At 47.1% G+C, this 21,243-nt stretch overlaps 1 protein-coding gene across 1 annotated transcript in view; it reads right to left on the minus strand.

Annotated features, from left to right (window-relative positions):
• Positions 1–12,658, minus strand: part of CCDC85C (coiled-coil domain containing 85C) — a 161,635-nt gene extending 148,977 nt beyond the window's left edge. The window contains exon 1 of the mRNA XM_073577705.1: positions 11,623–12,658. Within this exon, the coding sequence (XP_073433806.1) occupies positions 11,623–12,337 (715 nt within the window). The 5' untranslated portion in view covers positions 12,338–12,658. The remainder of the gene's footprint in view (positions 1–11,622) is intronic.
• Positions 12,659–21,243: the final 8,585 nt, after the last annotated feature.

A 21,243-nucleotide genomic window follows, 5' to 3' on the forward strand; every position in this document is an offset into this window, starting at 1 on the left:
GGAGCATTGAGCACTTAGAAAAAATTGTACTGGAGTACTGTATACATGCTGATTATTTTTTAATCATGGTGTATGCATGACTCTGCTCTCACCCTTGTATACCTGGCTCTGCTTCCACTCTCCCATCCTGTATACATGGCTCCACTCTCCCTCCCTTGTATATATGGCTCCGCTCCCATTCTCCCTCCCTAGTATATATGGCTCCGCTCCCACTCTCCCTCCCTAGTATATAAGGCTCCGCTCCCACTCTCCCTCCCCTGTATATATGGCTCCGCTCCCAGTCTCCCGGCCTCCCTTGTATATATGGCTCCGCTCCCAGTCTCCCGGCCTCCCTTGTATATATGGCTCCGCTCCCAGTCTCCCGGCCTCCCTTGTATATATGGCTCCGCTCCCAGTCTCCCGGCCTCCCTTGTATATATGGCTCCGCTCCCACTCTCCCTCCCTTGTATATATGGCTCCGCTCCCATTCTCCCTCCCCTGTGTATATGGCTCCGCTCCCATTCTCCCTCCCCTGTGTATATGGCTCCGCTCTCATTCTCCCTCCCCTGTGTATATGGCTCCGCTCCCATTCTCCATCCCCTGTGTATATGGCTCCGCTCCCATTCTCCTTCCCTAGTATACATGGCTCCGCTCCCATTCTCCCTCCCGTGTATATGGCTCCGCTCCCATTCTCCCTCCCGTGTATATGGCTGCGCTCCCATTCTCCCTCCCCTGTGTATATGGCTCCGCTCCCATTCTCCCTCCCCTGTGTATATGGCTCCGCTCCCACTCTCTCTCCCTTATATTTATGGCTCCGCTTGGCTCCCCCATCCTCCCCCATCCTCCCCATCATACTTACCCTCACGTCGCTGAACTTCCTTCCCATCGCTGCACGTCCCTGCATCTCGCGGCGCTTCAGCTTCTTCCTGTGCGGAGCGGTCACGTGCTACCGCTCATTAAGGTCCATGAATATGGACGCCACGCCTATGTGGCGTCCATATTCATGACCTTAAATGAGCGGTAGCACGTGACCGCTCAGCGCTGGATGAAGCCGCCGCTGGATGAAGCCGCCGCGGGTTGCAGGGTGAGTATCAGCTGCTGCACCGCCCCCCGGCTCCCCTTGTGTTCGCGGACCGGCAAGGGCACTGCAACGGCCCGGTGCTGGGCCGCGGACCGGCGGTTGGGAACCCCTGCCATAGAACACCTGTGGAGAGATCTAAAAAAATGGCAGTTTTGAGAAGGCACCCTTCAAATATCAGGGACCTGGAGCAGTTTGCCAAAGAAGAATAGTCTAAAATTCCAGCAGAGCATTGTAAGAAACTCATTGATGGTTACCGGAAGCGGTTGGTCGCAGTTATTTTGGCTAAAGGTTGTGCAACCAAGTATTAGGCTGAGGGTGCCAATACTTTTGTCTGGCCCATTTTTGGAGTTTTGTGTGAAATGATCAATGTTTTGCTTCATTCTCTTTTGTGTTTTTTCATTTAAGACAGATTAAATGAAGATAATAATACCAAAGAATTTGTGTTTGCAATCATTTTCAAGAAGAAACTGAGTATTTTCTGACAGAATTGCAGGGGTGTCAATACTTTTGGCCACAACTGTATATAATATCAGGGTTCATTAGATTTTGTAGTAGGAATGTATGCCTTTTTCTATTATGCACCTATTTGGTATATGTATGATTATGGGTATGCATTTCTTAGGTATATTCTCATAGCGATAGATATATGAATGAAAATTCTATATATCACCATTAATTACATCATAGCTACTATCATGTTATTGTATAGCAATATGCAATTCGCATTATTTAAATTATTAATATATTTATGCATTATATGTTTTACAACAAGAATGCTATTGTGTGATAGCTATGATGTCATGAGATTATATTATCTCGGTGTATCTGGCCAGATAGTAATTCCCTTCGATACTGACCTCTATATTACTTATTGAACTTTGTGTGCAGACGTGCTCTATGTGTGCGCTGTGCCCGCCCTGTGGTGTTGGGGGCGCACGCGTTGCCACGGTGATGGACAGCGATGACATTCGTCCTCCTTTCCATTGCTGTGGCGCGCGCCCGCTCCTCCTCACTACGGGCGGGCACATCACACAGGATGCGCGCCGACTCGCTATGCGCCTCCCTCTTATCCACACTTCCTGGTGTGCTGTGTCCATGCCGCTGGCTTGGGGGTGTGCGTGCGTTGCCGGGGTGACGGACTGTGATGACGTAAGTCCTGCTTCCTGTCAGCTCAGGCGCGCGCCTACTCCTCCTGGCTAGGGGCGGGCCCTTACACGGGACAAGCATCGATTCGCTGAGGATCCCCATCACTCACTATATATACTCATGCCTTTTTTAAATTGTCCATGCCTTCCGATGAAGCCATAGGCGAAACGCGCGTTGAGGCTCCTGCTGTCCTACACGTGCCCTCCTTGTCAGACCCCGCTGCATCATGACTGAAGGTAACTACTTTGCTAATATGTCCACCGTCTTCCTATGTCGGTTCAGTGACTCAGCGGCCACTACAGTTTACTGTGGAAACTTTCACTCTGGCCATTGTATGCTATTTGAGACTAGCTAGAGACTAATATGGAACCTTCTCTCTTGTGAGCAGCTGTAGAATTAAAGGCACCGTGAGATTACCATCTCCCTGTCAAATGTCCGTATGTTCTATTTGGAGTATATATAATGGTTCGCAATCGATTTTTATGTCCAGTTAGCACTTGTATGTTTCAAAAGATTACTATTATAATATTTTCTAGCGCTAACTGAACATATATATATTATCTTTGAATAACCTTATAGACTCCTTTCTGACATAATACGACATGTAATATTCACCCCCTTTTTTACTACCTCATGCTTTCTTTGTAGTGCTATGCATGTCACTATAATTATTGTTATTTAATAAAATTTCTATTTAATATTTTCAATATTTCTGTTTTGAGCCTCTATTATATATCAAGGAATCCAATTGGAATATACACTCACTGGCCACTTTATTAGGTACACCTGTCCAACTGTGTGTTAAGACTTAATTTCTAATCAGCCAATCACATGGCGGCAACTCAGTGCATTTAGGCATGTAGACATGGTCAAGACAATCTCCTGCAGTTCAAACCGAGCATCAGTATGGGGAAGAAAGGTGATTTGAGTGCCTTTGAACGTGGCATGATTGTTGGTGCCAGAAGGGCTGGTCTGAGTATTTCAGAAACTGCTGATCTACTGGGATTTTCACGCACAACCATCTCTAGGGTTTACAGAGAATGGTCCAAAAAAGAAAAAAAATCCAGTGAGCGGCAGTTCTGTGGCCGGAAATGCCTTGTTGATGCCAGAGGTCAGAGGAGAATGGGCAGACTGGTTCGAGCTGATAGAAAGGCAACAGTGACTCAAATTGCCACCCGTTACAACCAAGGTAGGCAGAAGAGCATCTCTGAACGCACAGTGCGTCGAACTTTGAGGCAGATGGGCTACAGCAGCAGAAGACCACACTGGGTACCACTCCTCTCAGCTAAGAACAGGAAACTGAGGCTACAATTTGCACAAGCTCATCGAAATTGGACAGTAGAAGATTGGAAAAACATTGCCTGGTCTGATGAGTCTCGATTTCTGCTGCGACATTCGGATGGTAGGGTCAGAATTTGGCGTATACAACATGAAAGCATGGATCCATCCTGCCTTGTATCAACGGTTCAGGCTGGTGGTGGTGTCATGGTGTGGGGAATTTTTTCTTGGCACTCTTTGGGCCCCTTGGTACCAATTGAGCATCGTTGCAACGCCACAGCCTACCTGAGTATTGTTGCTGACCATGTCCATCCCTTTATGACCACAATGTACCCAACATCTGATGGCTACTTTCAGCAGGATAATGCGCCATGTCATAAAGCTCGAATCATCTCAGATTGGTTTCTTGAACATGACAATGAGTTCACTGTACTCAAATGGCCTCCTCAGTCACCAGATCTCAATCCAATAGAGCATCTTTGGGATGTGGTGGAACGGGAGATTCGCATCAGGGATGTGCAGCCGACAAATCTGCGCCAACTGTGTGATGCCATCATGTCAATATGGTCCAAAATCTCTGAGGAATGCTTCCAGCACCTTGTTGAATCTCTGCCACGAAGAATTGAGGCAGTTCTGAAGGCAAAAGGGGGTCCAACCCGTTACTAGCATGGTGTACCTAATAAAGTGGCCAGTGAGTGTATATATACAATACTGGTAATATTACAATGAATGATATAGACATTTAAGCGACCGGTCATTATTAAAATAACTCTTTTCATTCATTTTAAGAAATCCGTTTGTCCTTGATTTTGCTTAGGAGCTCCTTAGAAGCTCTATTTGGGTTTTATACCTTTAGGCTATATTCACAGAGGTTTTGGATGGGAGAAATGCTCCAAAACCCTGCAAATACTGACGAATTAAAAAAAAAAAAAAAAATGTACATATCACTACTGTGAGGCTGTGTTCACACGTCGCGTTTTTACCAAATAAATCCCCTAAAAAATGCTTAAAAGAAGATTCCCATTCATTTTAATGAATTCCGCACTTTCTGTGCATATTGATGCGTTCTTTTCCGCAAAACGCATCGCGGAAAAATCGCAGCATGCTCATTAATTTCATGGAAAATATCGCATTTCTAGCTATTTTCTATGTGACTGGGACTGCTCCGGAAAAAAACGCACGTTTTTTGCGCAAAAATCACGCAGAAAACGAGTGGGAAACTTGCAGAAAAAAACGCGTTTTCTGGGAAGGAGTCAGGTTTTCATGCAGAAATTTTCTGCATACGTGTGCACATAGATGTTTCAGGAGACTTGGGACTTTTTTCCATATTTTTGACAGCTGACTTTTTTTTGGGGGGGAGGGGGGGACAGTTTTATCTTGGACTTTGTGAGTTTTTTTCACTATTGTATTTTGCTCCTTTTTTTCCACTCTATTAAATTCTGAAGAAACCGCTTGCCACTTGCCATTTTTTTAAGCAAAAATAATGGCAAAAAGGTAAAAATAAAAGTCTGTTCCATTCCAAAAACAGTATAAAGATGTTCAAAAGCCTGAACATATGAGTGGCATAGAAAGGCATATACACTCATCATTTTATTATGATTTTTTTTCTGATAGTTTTGTCACTAGTTTTCCTTGAGGGAATCCACCTGAAGAAGACATTGGGCCTGCGTTGGAGGTGTGCTGGAGTCAGACGCTCCTGATTCATGAAGAGGCGTTGTTACGTGTTACAGAACCACTTAGCACCCAGAATATGTTGTGCAGTTATATGGATGTATAATAGGTTCTATGAGAGATGCATGTCCCTAATGCATCAGCATTCCCCTTTTGTCCGCCCTCCCCCCACCTTTGTAATTTCCACAGCAAACATCGGCAGGCTCCGGCCACCTGCGGCTTTTGTAATGCATGTCTGGTCTGCCGCTTTTCTATTGGCCTGCCCTCTGTATCTGTGTGATATATTCTGTGTCCTGTGAGTAAAGTGTTGTCAGACTGGAAATACATGGAGAAGCAGTGATCTTTTATATGCGCCCATGTAACCCAGGGATTCCAGCCAGCGTCATTCATTCAGACTCCAGCCAACACAGAGCGGACCTCCGAAAACACAGGGTGGTACTGAAAGAGCCCCAGCTTGGTAGACCCCGTTACAGGCGTAAACCTCTGCATGCGCCCTCGCCACAAATCCTACTTCTGGATTACAATTTGTGGCATAGTGTGCGCTGCTCATCATTAATTTGATGAACGGCACCATGCCCTTTTCCTTTCCCAGTTCCGCCCATTTTTGTCGGATCTGGAAGAAACTAGTGTGAAGATGCCAAAAGCTAGAATTTGATGCACTGGACCCATTGTTCGCACATCATAGCCTAAAAAATAGAAATTCTCATCCCAAAAAAGAGCGATTCCAGAAATGGTTTCCTTTTTAAAAAATTGGTAGTTTTTGAAGGCCTCAAGAAAAAAGAAATTTGCACCAAGGTTAGATCCTTCTCAATCACCAGTATACTAGGAGAGACAGACGGAGTGGTAGTAGACCCCAATGAGCTCGTGCTTTAGGGAATTTTCTGAAAACTGGACTTTCAAACACAAGGCAATTCTTCCGACACACCAAGAGGTACTCTGTCTCCATTCACTTCAGCATTGGGAGGGAAGCGGGGCTGGCAACAACAAGGTTATGGATATCTTTAGGGTTGTCGGCATGATCGACATGTTTCGGTAGATGTGTGGTCACTGGCCCTGCTCATCTACTGATGCAGACGTGAGCAGAGACAGCTCACCAAATCTCAAGTCAGCACTTCCATCAGATCTATGCATGGACTACCGTGGGGAAGAGGATTTGCTTTTTCTGGATTTTTAATATTCATCCAAACTATTCTCCCATTCTTTTGGCCCTGACTCCAGAGATCCCAGTGACACATTTTTTGGGATGTGTTTGCAGACTAGATTGTTACCAGCAGTAAACTAAACATCCTGATGGTGCTGGTACCTTTACAGATAGTCATTGACATTCAGGATGTATTTTACAGCTGCAAGTTAAATTAAAAAATAAAAATCCACGTCTGCGGAGATGGAACATGACCGGGCAGGTAAATTTGGTCTCTTTTGTGAAAGGTTTTATTTGACGCGTACTGAAATATAGAAAGAAGAGCAGAAGATAACAACATGGGACAAAGACGATTCTCGGGTAAAAACTATTATCACCCCTCGGTAACGATAAGGAGTCCGTGCCAACTGTTTGTTTTTTTTTGTTGTATCCAATCGTGGGGAAGATGGGGAACGCATTTGCTTATCTCAAGTGCCATCCAGCTTTCTTAGGAGCATGAATGGCAAATATGAGTATGCAGTGCAAGATGGGTCTAGCTAGATGAAAAGATTTTGTAGGTAGGTAGGGTCATATAGTAACCCTAAGACAATTCTTGGTGGCCCTACACCCTCTCAGCTGTCTATGTAAGCAAGTGACAATATATAATGTTGGAACCATAATGGGGCATACAAGGACAATGGCTGCAAAAGATCAAGAAATTTCCATTAAAACGGTGATTCATCGCTCACTGTTGCCTATATTATTAACTTGCAGTAAAGATCACTAAAGGAGTGTTTGAAATTAATTGAGGTTTCCTGGAATGTTTTTAAATAGTAATTCAACTTATCGTTATCTTCTGAATCTTTACAACACACTCAATTGCCTTATTTTGCTTTTCTCCCAATCTCAGAGCTGAAAGTGCTGTTTTAAAGGGAATCTGTCACCACTTTTTTCACATATCAACTAAAAATATGAACTATGAATTATACCAGTACTTTTCATACCCCTTGACTCTCCACCTTTGATCAATAAATACCTTTTATATTCCTCCTGCGGTGTATGTAAATCTCCTCGGTCCGGTCCGAGGGGCAGGGCTTATTGGCCGTCACCACCACCCCTCCTCGGCTTGGTCGACGTATTCGTTTCTGTGAATATCACTTATCTTGTAGCGTTACTGCGCGTGCGCAATCAAACTGCCTTTCACGCATGCGCAGTATGCTTTGCGCAACTGTGGGCAAAGCATAAAATCATTATTGCACATGCACCAGCAGAGATTCACTATCCGATTCTTCCGATGTAATGTGCAGGGCTTTTGACAGGTTTCCGGCGTGAGGAAGCACACTATTTGCATCGCAATACTTCCGGCCCATAGAATGTAATGGCGCATGCCGGCACATGCACAATAATGATTTTATGCTTTGCTGTTATGAATGGGTCACTGAGGAGGATAGCAGAACAGGCTAAGCCACCAGGACAACAGAGAGTTTGGTAACTCAGCGGATTGCAGACCACTGATCCTAACAACACAACTAGCAGTAGCCGTGGAGCGTTCCTACGATGCCCTAAATGCCTCGGCACAGCCGAAGAACAAAGTAAGCCTAAAGCCAGAAAGGTGAAATCTTAACTGCCCCGGAGCAGATCCCCAAAGGAATAGGCAGCCCCCAAACATATATTGTCGGTGAGACCAGATGAGACACAAACATAGACAGAAAATAGACTGAGCAAATGATGGGGACCAAGCTGTCTAGATAGGACAGGACAGAAAAGATACTGTCTGCAATCACGCAAAAACCCTAAAAATCCAACACATCTGATATAGAAAAACCTGAGGCCACACAACCTCACCCCCGCTAGATCAGCACTCTGGTGTGAACTGGAAGCAAAGCAAAAGATACTAATATAACAGGGGACTGAACAAACTGACACAAGCTGTAACATATGGAGCGGGGCCCAGCGCTGCCCCCAGCAGGGAGTACGCTGAACCCTCGCAACAAAGCAGAAAGCAAAAAAAAGGCACAACCAGATTAGTTGCAAAGGATTAGCAAAAGAATCAGTTAACTGAGCCATGCAGATCAGGCAGGAGACAGAAGAACTCAAAACACACAAAGATGAAATCACCAGCAACCACCAAGGGAAACCTGCTCACTTATATGCTCCCAGCCAGTAATCTCAGATTCCCAATTATCGGTCAGGTGGCAAACTTCCATCCAACTGGCCAGCTCCACTACTCCCAGTAACCACCAGAGGGAGCTACGGCTCAGAAGTCCGAGCAAGGGAATTCACAACACTTTGCCCACAGTTGGGCAAAGCACAATGCGCACGCGCGGGAGGACATTTGAATGCGCACGCGCGCTAAATCTACGTGAGAGCATGAATTACACCAAATAAATGCGTAGAGCAAACCAGGAGGGGGGGAGAGAGGAACAATACGCCCCGCCCCTCAGACCTGACCGAGGAGATTTACCATACACCGCGGGAGGAATATAAAAGGTATTTATTGATCAAAGGTGGGGAGTCAAGGGGTATGAAAAGTACTGGCATAATGCATAGTTTACACTGAATCCAATCATATTTTTAGTTGATATGTGAAAAAGTGGTGATAGATTCCCTTTAACTGCCTTGTTCATGATTTTTTAGTAGCTGCTTTGAACTGCTGCTGTAGCAAATATCCGCACTCAATCGTTATTTACGAACACTCCCTTTCTGAGCATGGGGAGGGAGGGGAAGCTCAGAGCAACTACAGATTGTGGCTACAGATGCAGTTCAATGCAGCTACTAAAAGTGCACTACCTAGGCAATTAAAATAGCACTTTCATAAAGGAGCTTGGGAGAAAAAAAGCAAAATAAGGTAAGAGAGTACATTACAAAGATTCTTAACTTTGCAAAAGCTAACCAAAAATTAAAATATAGAAAAAAAAGTTAAAAAGTTTAGTTACTCTTTAAATTCTCAGTTAGCATGAATTCTTTAAGGCCAATACACACAGCAAAGGGTGTTCCATATCTGGCAGCCATATGGTGCCTCTTTGAGGCTCGGTATTGTGCCTAAAATAATCCGATGGAGCAAATTATGGGTGCATAGAGGTATAACATGGTTCTGTAGCTACTAAAATTTAATTCCAATATCCCCCCCAATTTTTTTTTCCAATTGCTGTGTACTCTATGTGCAGCCTTGAGTATGCAGTAATCACAAAAGCTTCTTCTTGGCTTCCTCCTGTACTATGTACATTGCACACTGCTTATCTTCCGTATTGACACCAAGCAAATATCAACAGACTCTTGGAAAGGAAATTCACAGAACAACTCATCCCACAAGATCTACAGTCACAAAAAAGGTGGCATTACGTCACTGGTAACAACATCCGAAAATATGGTTACGGGAGTTTTTGACTGTTGTGCTCAATCACCCATGTCGGAGTAAAGACCTAAAACATCAGGTGTGATTATAGTTAACTTATAGTCCATGAAGCGGAGACCCAAGGAGCTGTTAGGTGCAGCCTGCAGATCTGATATGGAAGGGCCAAGGCTGTCACTGGTAAATTGCTTTGTAGGATAGCTGGTGATTGCGTGCAGACAGCCCAACAGATGGACCAAATTTATTAAGGAGGCATGATCCTCTTAATAAAGTTAGCAAATCTTATCTTGTTCTTTTTGTTCCTATGAACAAGTCAAAAAGTATTTGGAACTGACAAATCATCCATTATCTAAATCACTAGTGACCACCGATGTACCTGACAGCCACAGCTGAGGCTTCTCTACATTTTTAGGTAATAATAATAATAATAATAAATTTTATTTTTATAGCGCCGACATATTCCGCAGCACTTTACATTTCAGAGGGGATTTGTACAGACAATAGACATTACAGCATAACAATAATCACATACAGTAGATTATAACAAATACCAAGAGGAAGGAGGTACCCCCAGCAGCAACAGCTTTGCTTCGACATGAGCCCCATAAAGGGATGAGCACCACTGGCTCCCTAGAATGAAGGGGCCACTTCACCTGTAGACCACTTTACTGAAGCTATAGCTCAGTGCAGTCAATGGCACTGCAATTTACAGTAAGTGAAGCTTGCAGGAGCATGACGCTCTAGACATAATTGAGGGTCCTTCATTCTAACAATTATTGGGCACTCTCTTGGCTCACGAGCCTCCTCCACTAATGTCTTCAGTTATGACTGATTGTGAACCCCACAAAAAACGCAAGAACAAAAGATTCTTCATGCCCCTTTGGATCTCGTTGGCCTCTCTCGGGACTCTGGAGAAACAAAGAGGAGCCCACTGATATTGTCCTTCTCGCGAGAAGACATGTCTTCCTTCCACCATAGAGCAACCCTATGGTCAAAAGGTAAGTTGAAGACAATATTGGAGACAACCCATCAAAGAAAAATCATTGCAAGCTTTGGAAATCATCTTTGTTGACATCAACGGATGTAAAACTTCCTGCCGTGGGTGGACTAAGCTGTGAACTCATCTACAAAAAACCCATTGTCATCCCAAAAGTGTAACTTTAATTATGCATGAGTTGTGTGATGGGTGTAATATCAGGTGTAATATCCATCTCACATGACTGATTTATGGTTCATTCTCATAAATCCCACACTCATTATTTTACATCACTCTTTCAACATGTCATCCAGCCTTTACAAGACAATGGACAACTATGATGCCCACAGCTGTCTTATCATTCGTGTGGTCTCTAGACGCTTGTTTTACTAACAAGTTACTCCCAAAAGTTTCTGATCCAATGAAATGCAAAGTAACATTTCCACTTTGCAAAACCTTATTTAGTTCAAGGTCCATCAATGTCAAGCTCTTTGAAGTTAGATGGGATAAATCCTGGGAGAACCTAAAGAAAAATTCTTAGTGGTCCTACAACCTTCACAGCTCACTGTAGAAAACTGTGGCATTACAGTAGAAGGAAAATCAGAAATGCATAAGTGAGAAGCCCAAAGACGTTCTGGAGAAACATCATGTATATAAAGACCAGGTGTCAGCAAGCCCAAGGAGAATCTTACATGGTCCTCAAGTCTGATAAGCGTTTATTACATATAGGTCTTGTAAAATTTCTTACAACAAAGATTTAGAATAAGACCATTTTACCCCTCATTTTTCCAGAAGGCACCTAGACAGTGGCCAATATCCTACACATGCTAGCAGAACACACGTCAGAGGAACAGACTAGATACATATATATACAATGTATTTGCTTTCGGCATATTTTTTGTCTTCCCCTCTTTAGCTGTGGAAATGCAGTTGCTGCTTCTGATTGAATTGCATATTATCTGACCACTTCATACACAAATCACCAAAGTAAGACACTGAATAGGAAGCCAAGGACTTACCATTCAACCCATTAGGAATACTTCTGTGGTGGGGAAGGGTGGAAAGGTCATCTGCAGATCTTCTGATGGTTCCAGTTTTATTCTCCACTGGTTTGGGGTGATGAGGATGATGGTGATGATGGTGGTCAGGACTGCCTGCACTGCCAGTACTTGATGTGCTGCTGCCATCCCCTACATCCCTTGCCCCAGAGCTTCCATTCAAATTGGTCAGACTGTTTTGGCTATCAATGGAGCTTCTAGACCCTGCTCCATTCCTCTCCTCATCCAGCATGACGACTATCTCCTTCAGCTCCAAGTTTTCTCTAATGAGAGCCTCCTGCTTGGCTTCCAGCTCCTTTAGCTTTTGCTGATATGACCCTACCTCCTTCCACATCACACTGGCAGTGTGTCTCCCAAATCTCTGCCATTCCCTGGAAAGCTTTTTCCCCTTTTGCCTATCGTCATCCAAAAAGCAACACAGCTCCCTGAGCTCCTGGTTGTCATCTTGAAGTTTCTGGTTGACATCCTTCAACCCTCTGATCTCATGAAGATGGACCTGCAGCCTCCTGTTTACATCCTTCATTAAATTGCCATGTTCCACCATCAGATTAATCTTCTCACTCTCCACTTTCCTCAGCCTCTTGACAAGGTCCTCCTTGCTCCACCTGAGCAGCTCCTCATCTGAGATTGTGTTCAGGTCTTCTGCAGACCCTGTTCCTTGAGGAAGCTTTGACATGACAAGTCTGGAGGGATGCAAAAACAGAGGGAATCAGAATTCAGCCAAACTCTCCTTTTTGTGCAAAACTACCATTCCTGAGCTGCTGCTATACAGCGGATTCCTGCATCAGCCATGGTGCAGAGGTCTCATGCATCGCAGGTGAGAACTAGTGCAGAAGAAGAAGGTGTAATCCAACAGTTTCCAGCCTCAGACTCCCTCCGGAGAGGCGCTGCAGGCAGTCATTTGTGGCTGATCCTCCTGCACGGTCCGGGCTCGATCCCGCAGCTCTGCTGTCTCCTGCTCCTCTGTCCTCCTGCCTGTGCAGCTCCACTCACTGGGCGCTTTTTTCCTTCTCCGAATCAAACAAGCTTTATTGACACGTGCACTGCCTGACAACACGATTCAAACTGGGTCAACGTTAGAGAAATAAAGTAACAATACAGTAAGCGGAGGAGCCAGAAGCAGAGAGAGGGGATCCGGCTGAAGAGGGGATCCGGCCACAGAGGAGAGAGGGGATCCGGCTGAAGAGGGGATCCGGCCACAGAGGAGAGGGGATCCGGCCACAGAGGAGAGAGGGGATCCGGCTGAAGAGGGGATCCGGCCACAGAGGAGAGGGGATCCGGCCACAGAGGAGAGGGGATCCGGCCACAGAGGAGAGAGGGGATCCGGCCACAGAGGAGAGGGGATCCGGCCACAGAGGAGAGAGGGGATCCGGCTGAAGAGGGGATACGGCCACAGAGGAGAGGGGATCCGGCTGAAGAGGGGATCCGGCCACAGAGGAGAGGGGATCCGGCCACAGAGGAGAGGGGATCCGGCTGAAGAGGGGATCCGGCCACAGAGGAGAGGGGATCCGGCCACAGAGGAGAGGGGATCCGGCTGAAGAGGGGATCCGGCCACAGAGGAGAGGGGATCCGGCCACAGAGGAGAGGGGATCCGGCCACAGAGGAGAGAGGGGATCCGGCTGAAGAGGGGTGCCGGCCACAGAGGAGAGGGGATCCGGCCACAGAGGAGAGAGGGGATCCGGCTGAAGAGGGGATCCGGCCACAGAGGAGAGGGGATCCGGCTGAAGAGGGGTTCCGGCCACAGAGGAGAGGGGATCCGGCTGAAGAGGGGATCCGGCCACAGAGGAGAGGGGATCTGGCTGAAGAGGGGATCCGGCCACAGAGGAGAGGGGATCCGGCCACAGAGGAGAGGGGATCCGGCTGAAGAGGAGAGGGGATCCGGCTGAAGAGGGGTGCCGGCCACAGAGGAGAGGGGATCCGGCTGAAGAGGGGTGCCGGCCACAGAGGAGAGGGGATCCGGCCACAGAGGAGAGGGGATCCGGCTGAAGAGGGGATCCGGCCACAGAGGAGAGGGGATCCGGCTGAAGAGGGGATCCGGCCACAGAAGAGAGGGGTGCCGGCCACAGAGGAGAGGGGATCCGGCTGAAGAGGGGTGCCGGCCACAGAGGAGAGGGGATCCGGCTGAAGAGGGGATCCGGCCACAGAGGAGAGAGGATCCAGCTGAAGAGGGGATCCGGCCACAGAGGAGCGGGGATTCTGCTGAAGAGGAGATCCGGCCACAGAGGAGAGGGGATCTGGCCACAGAGGAGAGGGGATCCGGCTGAAGAGGGGATCTGGCCACAGAGGAGAGGGGATCCGGCTGAAGAGGGGATCCGGCCACAGAGGAGAGGGGATTCGGCTGAAGAGGGGTGCCGGACGCAAGGGATAGGGAGTACAGCCGAAGAGGTGTACTGACCACAGAGGAGAGTGGTGCCAGGGGAGTCCAGCTGAAGAGGGGGCTGGCCACAAGGAAAGGGATGCTGGCCGCAAGGGAGGTCGCATCCGTCCGAGAAGGGGTGCTGACTACAAAAAGAGGGGTGCCAGACGCAAGGGAGGGAGGGGGACTGGCTGAAGAGGGGTGCTGGGCACAAGGAGAGGGATGCTGACCGCAAGGGAGAGGGTGTTCAACTGAAGAGGGGTGCTGGCCACAAGGAAGGAGGTGCCGGCTGCAAGGGAGAGGGGGTCCGGCCAAGGAGGGGTACTGGCCACAAGGAGAGGAGAGGGGTGCTGGCTGCAAGGGAGAAGGGGTACAGCCGAAGAGGAGAGGGGGTTCTGGCCACGGAAGAGAGGGGGTACGGCCAAAGACAGGTGCAGGCCACAAGGAGAGGGATGCTGGCCGCAAGGGAGAGCGCATCCTTCCAAAGAGGGGTGCTGACTACAAAGAGAGGGGTGCCGGCCGCAAGGGAGGGAGGGGGTCTGGCCGAAGGGGGGTGCTGGCCACAGAGGAGAGTGGTGCCAGCCGCAAGGGACAGGGGGTCCTCCCGAAGAGGGGTGCCAGTCGCAAGGTAGAGGTGGAACTGCCGAAGAGGGGTGCTGGCCACGGGAGAGAGGGGGTAACGGCCAAAGACAGGTGCTAGCCACAAGGAGAGGGATGCTGGCCGCAAGGGATAGCGCATCCGTCCGAAGAGGGGTCCTGACTACAAAGAGAGGGCTGCCGGCCGCAAGGGAGGGGGTCTGGCCTCAAGGAGAGGGATGCTGACTGCAAGGGAGAGGGTGTTCAACTGAAGAGGGGTGCTAACCACAAGGAAAGGGGTGCCGGCCGCAAGAGAGGGGGTCTGGCGGAAGAGGGGTGCTGGCTACAAGGAGAGGGGTGCTGGCTGCAAGGGAGCGGGGGTCCAGCCGAAGAGGAGTGCTGGTAGCAAGGGAGAGGGTCCGACCGAAGAGGGGTGCTGACCAACCATAAGGAGAGGGGGGTCCGGCCGAAGATGGGTGCTGACTACGAGGGGAGTGCCAGATGCAGAGGAGAAGGGTGCCAGCAGCAGAGGAGAGTTGCCGGGCAAAATGAGATGGGTGCTGACCACAAGGAGAAGAGGGTTGCCACCGCGGGTGTGGGGGACCTGCCGCAGAAAAGAGGGACGGATCTAAATCCCATTGAACACCTGTGGAGAGATCTTAAAATTGCTGTTGGGAGAAGGCGCTTTCAAATATGAGACCTGGGGCAATTTGCAAAAGAAAATTGCTCCAAAATTCCAGTTGAGAGGTGTTAGAAGCTTGTTGATGGCTATAGGAAGCGATTGATTGCAGTTATTTATTCCAAAGGTGGTGCAGCCAAATTTTAATCTGAGGGTGCCAACAATTTTGTCCGGTCCATCTTTGTTTTTTTTTGTGAGGTGATGTCCAATTTGACTTTTTTCTTTGTTTTTTTTTTTTTTTGTGTTGTTTCAATTCACTCAAAGGAAATAAACGTGTAACAAAACGTGTAACTGCAGTAATGTTCTGGAAGAAATACTTCATTTTCTGGAACAATTTTAAGGGTGCCAGTACTTTCGGCCATGATGGTAAAAAATTTAACGTCAATGAGTAATAATAAATAAAGCCATGGAGACAGATCATGTATCCATCTGTATCATGTCTATACAGAAAGATAATAGACAGACATAGAGAAAGTTTCAGTGCAAAATGCACGTCGGGACAGTTGTGGTGGTCTTCATGGTCTTGTGACTATACCATGGGTAGGCATTTATTTTACCAAGCTCTGCAGAGATGGGTCACCCTGGATGAACGGGGTCAAATTCATTCAGACTGTATGTATATACTGTATATATATATAGTTCATGCTTTTAAATGTTTAATAAAATAATATTGATTTTATATATCTTTTTGAGTGGCTTAATGGATACTCTGTATTCATATGTGGGTTGTGATATAAGAGAGGTAAATACATAGACTGCTAGAGACAGAAGATATTGTAAATGATACCGGAGATACTGTAGGCATGAGATAGATGATAGATAATAGAAAGAATAGATATGAGATAGATAATAGCGATAGATAATACATGATACATGTAGAAGCGCAATCTATAAGTGACCAAACACTTGACATAGAAGTAGTTTGTACAATCAATGGTTTCTCAACCATCAATCATCTGGTGAGCGATCGTTGCGCAGACCTGCACATTTTTGCTCTTATTGGCTGTTAAGGCCTCTTTCACACATCCGTTTGTCTCAGTCAAAATCCGCCGTTTTGCAAAAAAAAGGATCCGCCATTTTTTTTGGTGGATCCGTTTTTTTTTCCTATTGACTTGCATTATCGGCGGATCTTGACGGATGGTCATCCGTTTTTTTACGGATCCGCCAAAATTTTGGCGTCCGCTGACATGACTGGACGGACCATGAAACGTTTTTTTGCCTGTCCGGATCCGCATTTTTCACAGCGCATGCCCGGAATTACCTTTGGCAGAAATTTAACCCTAAATCCAGTCCTGGCGGCTGAAAAAATAATCTCTCTCTCTCCTTATTCCGTCAAAACAACGGTCCGGTGCCACCCGTTTTTTTCAATCCGCCTACAGATCCGTTTTCTGACATTTTGGCGGATTTTGAGTAAGCAGAAAAACGGATGTGTGAAACAGGCCTAAGGCCCCCATACACATTAGATAGATCTCTAATGGACAGCCATCTCAGACGACTCTCCCATACACAAGAGCTCTCGTTCAGCTGAGCGCTCATGTGTTCTCTGTGAGAAAGCACCCGAAAGACATTTTTGATGGCATGTGACAGTCCGAAACTGGACTTGCGCAATCGACATCTCCCCCAAGTATCAGTCATCCGAACCCATCAATATCAGCGGGTGTAGCCAATGTTAGTCTAATGTGTATGGGGCCTTAACAGTCAATCAATCTGATCATAAGGAATGCCAGAAGAACGGTCAGTGAGCATACCAGGTGTGATTAGGATTGTGTGTCGTGGGAGCAGTGAGTGACAGATCCCGCTGGTGATCAACAGCAAAACTGCAGAAAGAAATCAAGCGTCCGCTGCACGACTTGATTAAAAATATGAATTTAAAAGATTCGTTATCCATTGCTAAATATTGCATGATGAGGAAAAGAACGGACACATTTCTGGTGTGTTAAATGCTCTTAGTCATACGTTTATCTGATGATCTGTATGTAATACTTACTGCTTTAGATCTGTGACTGGGGCCTTTCTAGATCTTATCAGGTGGAAGGTGCTATAGCATTTTGCCACATCTTGGTCTAGTGCCTTTGATCATCTAACCATCCCCTGGTGTGCTGGCCCCAGCTGCCAAATTATACCCAACCAGCTCCCACAATCCCTCTCTCCTGACCCTGTAGTGTGGCCTATATATGTAGTAGTTGCTAAGGGGAAGCACGCAGTGTGGGGTACAGCACGCAAGCATCCCATAAGCAAAGCATCACAGAAGATAAGCATCCAGCAAAACGGCAGTTATACATGGCAGTTAGTCAGGGCAGGAGTCAGGTAACCCACACTTTGCCTTCCCCTTTAACCATGTGCTTTATTTTTATCCTCCTGTGTTCCCTTGCCATCCACATTCATCACCCTATCCCCCCTCCATCACGACTCATACACATCAGCCCCTCTATACTTCCCTCTCCCATGTACAGCTCCCACACACTCCTCACCTTCCTGAGAAACCTCAGCCCATCTTGCCCAAACACATCGCAGAAAAAAACTACTTACAATTCCAACAACTATTGGCTCTTTATCTTCCTTCTCCTACAGATTTCAGGGGACATCTCCCCCAACCCTGGTCCACCATCCCCCAACCTCGACCCCTACCCTACCTCATATCGAAACCACAATAATCTGATTAACATTACTTGCACTCCCTCATCTCAATCTTTTAATTGTGCCCTCTGGAATCCACGGTCTGCTTGTAACAAGCTTCCTTTCCTACACAACTACTTTCTGAACAACTCTCTTAATCTGTTGGCCCTCACTGAAACCTGGATTCAGGATTCTGACACTGTCTCTCCTGCTGCCATTTCCTACGGTGGCTTACAATTCTCTCACTCCCCGAGACCCACAAACAGACCTGGTGGTGGAGTTGGCATACTCCTGTCCCCACAATGCACTTTCCAGGTCATCCCCCCAGTCCCATCACTCTTATTCCCTTCTTTTGAGGTCCACACCATCAGGCTCTTCCGTCCCCTCTCCCTCAGGGTAGCGGTCATATACCGGCCCCCAGGCTCACCCACCCTCTTCCTTGACCACTTTTCAGCCTGGCTGCCACACTTCATGTCCTCAGAACTACCAACCCTCATCCTGGGAGACTTCAACATCCCCATTAACAGCCCTAATTCCACATCTGCATCCCAGCTTCTATCACTAACCACCTCTCTAGGCCTCTCACAGCTTTCAACCTCTGAGACACATAAGGACGGTAACACCCTTGATCTGGTCTTCTGCCGGCTCTGTTCAATCTCCCACCTAAACAACTCACCGCTTCCACTCTCTGACCACAACATTCTCTCCTTCACGCTCACAAATCCTCGCCCACCCCAGCTCATTCCTACCTACCACACAGTCAGAAATCTACAAGCTATTAACCCTCAGACACTTTCAGATTCCCTACACTCATCTCTGTCCCCAATCTCCTCTCTTTCCTGTCCTAATCTGGCTGTTCATCACTACAATGACACTCTTAGAAGCACCCTTGACCAAGTAGCTCCCCTCACCCTCAGAACCTCCAAACACAGAGTAAAAGAGCCCTGGCTCACATCGCAAACTCAACTTCTCCAGCGATGCTCCAGGAGTGCTGAACGCCTATGGAGAAAAACCCGCACACCAGAAGACTTCATCCACTTCAAATTTATGTTAAGAACCTATAACGCTGCCCTTCACCTTGCCAAACAGACCTACTTCACCACCCTGATCTCCTCACTAGCCAACAACCCCAAGAAACTTTTTGACACTTTTCACTCCCTCCTCAGGCCAAAAGCACAAGCCCCTATCACAGACATTTGTGCTGATGACCTGGCCTCCCACTTTACAGAAAAAATAGATAATATCCGTCAAGAAATCTGCTCCCAACCACCAAGTGCTGCGACTCCCATCCCTTCCTACATCTCCCCTGGCTCACTCTCCACATTTGATCCCATAACAGAAGAAGAAGTCTCCAGACTCCTCTCTTCTTCTCGTCCGACTACATGCACTACCGACCCCATTCCCTCACATCTCCTCCAGTCTCTCTCTCCAGTCGTCACAACCCACCTAACTACAATCTTTAATCTCTCCCTCTCCTCTGGCACTTTCCCATCCTCCTTCAAACACGCCATCGTTACTCCACTACTAAAGAAACCTGCTCTCGACCCATCCTGCACAAACAACTACAGACCAGTCTCCAATCTCCCCTTCATCTCTAAACTTTTGGAACGCCTAGTTTACTCCCGCCTTACCCTTTACCTCTCCATTCACTCCCTTCTAGACCCTTCACAGTCCGGCTTCCGCCCCCTACATTCGACTGAAACTGCACTCATCAAAGTGACCAATGACCTTCTGACAGCAAAACGTAACGGTGACCACTCTCTGCTCATTCTTCTTGACCTATCTGCAGCTTTCGATACTGTTGACCACCATCTCCTACTCTCTAGGCTCCAGTCACTAGGCATTAAGGACACTGCACTCTCCTGGTTCTCTTCCTATCTCTCTGACCGCTCCTTCAGTGTTTTGTTCTCTGGCTCCACGTCATCTCCTCTTCCTCTTGCTGTCGGGGTACCTCAGGGCTCAGTCCTTGGCCCCCTTCTTTTCTCTCTCTACACGGCCCCAATTGGACAGACCATCAGCAGATTTGGCTTTCAGTACCATCTTTATGCTGATGACACACAACTATACACGTCTTCCCCCGACCTTACCCCCGCTGTACTACAGAACGCCAGTGACTGTCTGTCCGCAGTCTCCAATATCATGTCCGCTCTCTATCTGAAACTCAACCTCTCCAAAACTGAACTTCTTATGCTCCCTAAATCTGACATTTCCTTCTCCGTGGGTGGTACCACAATAACACCCCGGCAGCAGGTGCGCTGTCTGGGTGTTATGTTTGACACCAATCTCTCCTTTACATCCCATATACAATCCCTTGCCCGCTCTTGCCGCTTACACCTAAAGAACATCTCTAGAATCCGCCCTTTTCTCACTATGGAAACTACAAAAACCCTCACTGTTGCATTGATCCACTCTCGCCTGGATTACTGCAACGCTCTATTAATTGGCCTCCCCGTCACTCGACTATCCCCTCTCCAGTCCACACTCAATGCAGCAGCCAGGATCGTCCATCTGGGTTATCGGTACTCGGACGCGTCCGCTCTTCGCCAGTCCTTACATTGGCTGCCCATTCATTATAGGATCCAATTCAAAGTACTTGTTCTCACCCACAAAGCTCTCCACAGTGCGGCACCCCCTTACATCTCTTCTCTCATTTCTGTCTATCGGCCTAGCCGATCGCTGCGCTCTGCAAACGACTTTCGACTAACCTCTGCTCTAATCCGTACCTCCCACTCCCGACTCCAAGACTTCTCCCGTGCTGCTCCTATCCTCTGGAATGCTCTACCCCAAGAAATCAGGACTATCCACAATTTGCATAGTTTTAGGCGCTCCCTCAAAACACACCTGTTCAGAGCGGCCTATCACATTCACTAATCAAAGTCATTCTCTGTGTAAGTGTGCGTGCGTAGCCCATTCACTATCTCCATCCATCCTTCACTCCTGCAAGATGGCTGGACCTTCATTGTAAATACACCATTGTAAATACACACCTGTACTCTGTATCTCCCTCACCTCATTGTAGATTGTACGCTCTCACGAGCAGGGTCGTCTTATTTCGTCTTATTTTGCTTTAATTATTGCATTGTTAGCGTTGTTACTTATGACTTGTGTTTTGAAACTGTTAAACTGTAAAGCGCTGCGGAATATGTTGGCGCTATATAAATAAAGATTATTATTATTATTATTATTATGATCTGTCATTACGAGCATTTAACAAGCCAAAAACATGGGATTTTGTTGTCTAGTTGATGACGAAAATAAAGTAAATTCATATTATTCCTCCAAATGGACGCTCGCCGGACCCTTGTTTTCTCCCAATCTGGTCATACACGTTCATCAACGTTCACCTAATCTGATC

Source organism: Dendrobates tinctorius, unplaced genomic scaffold (genome assembly GCF_039654945.1).
Source record: "Dendrobates tinctorius isolate UK_male_01 unplaced genomic scaffold, ASM3965494v1 ptg000057l, whole genome shotgun sequence".
NCBI classification, from domain to species: domain Eukaryota; kingdom Metazoa; phylum Chordata; class Amphibia; order Anura; family Dendrobatidae; genus Dendrobates; species Dendrobates tinctorius.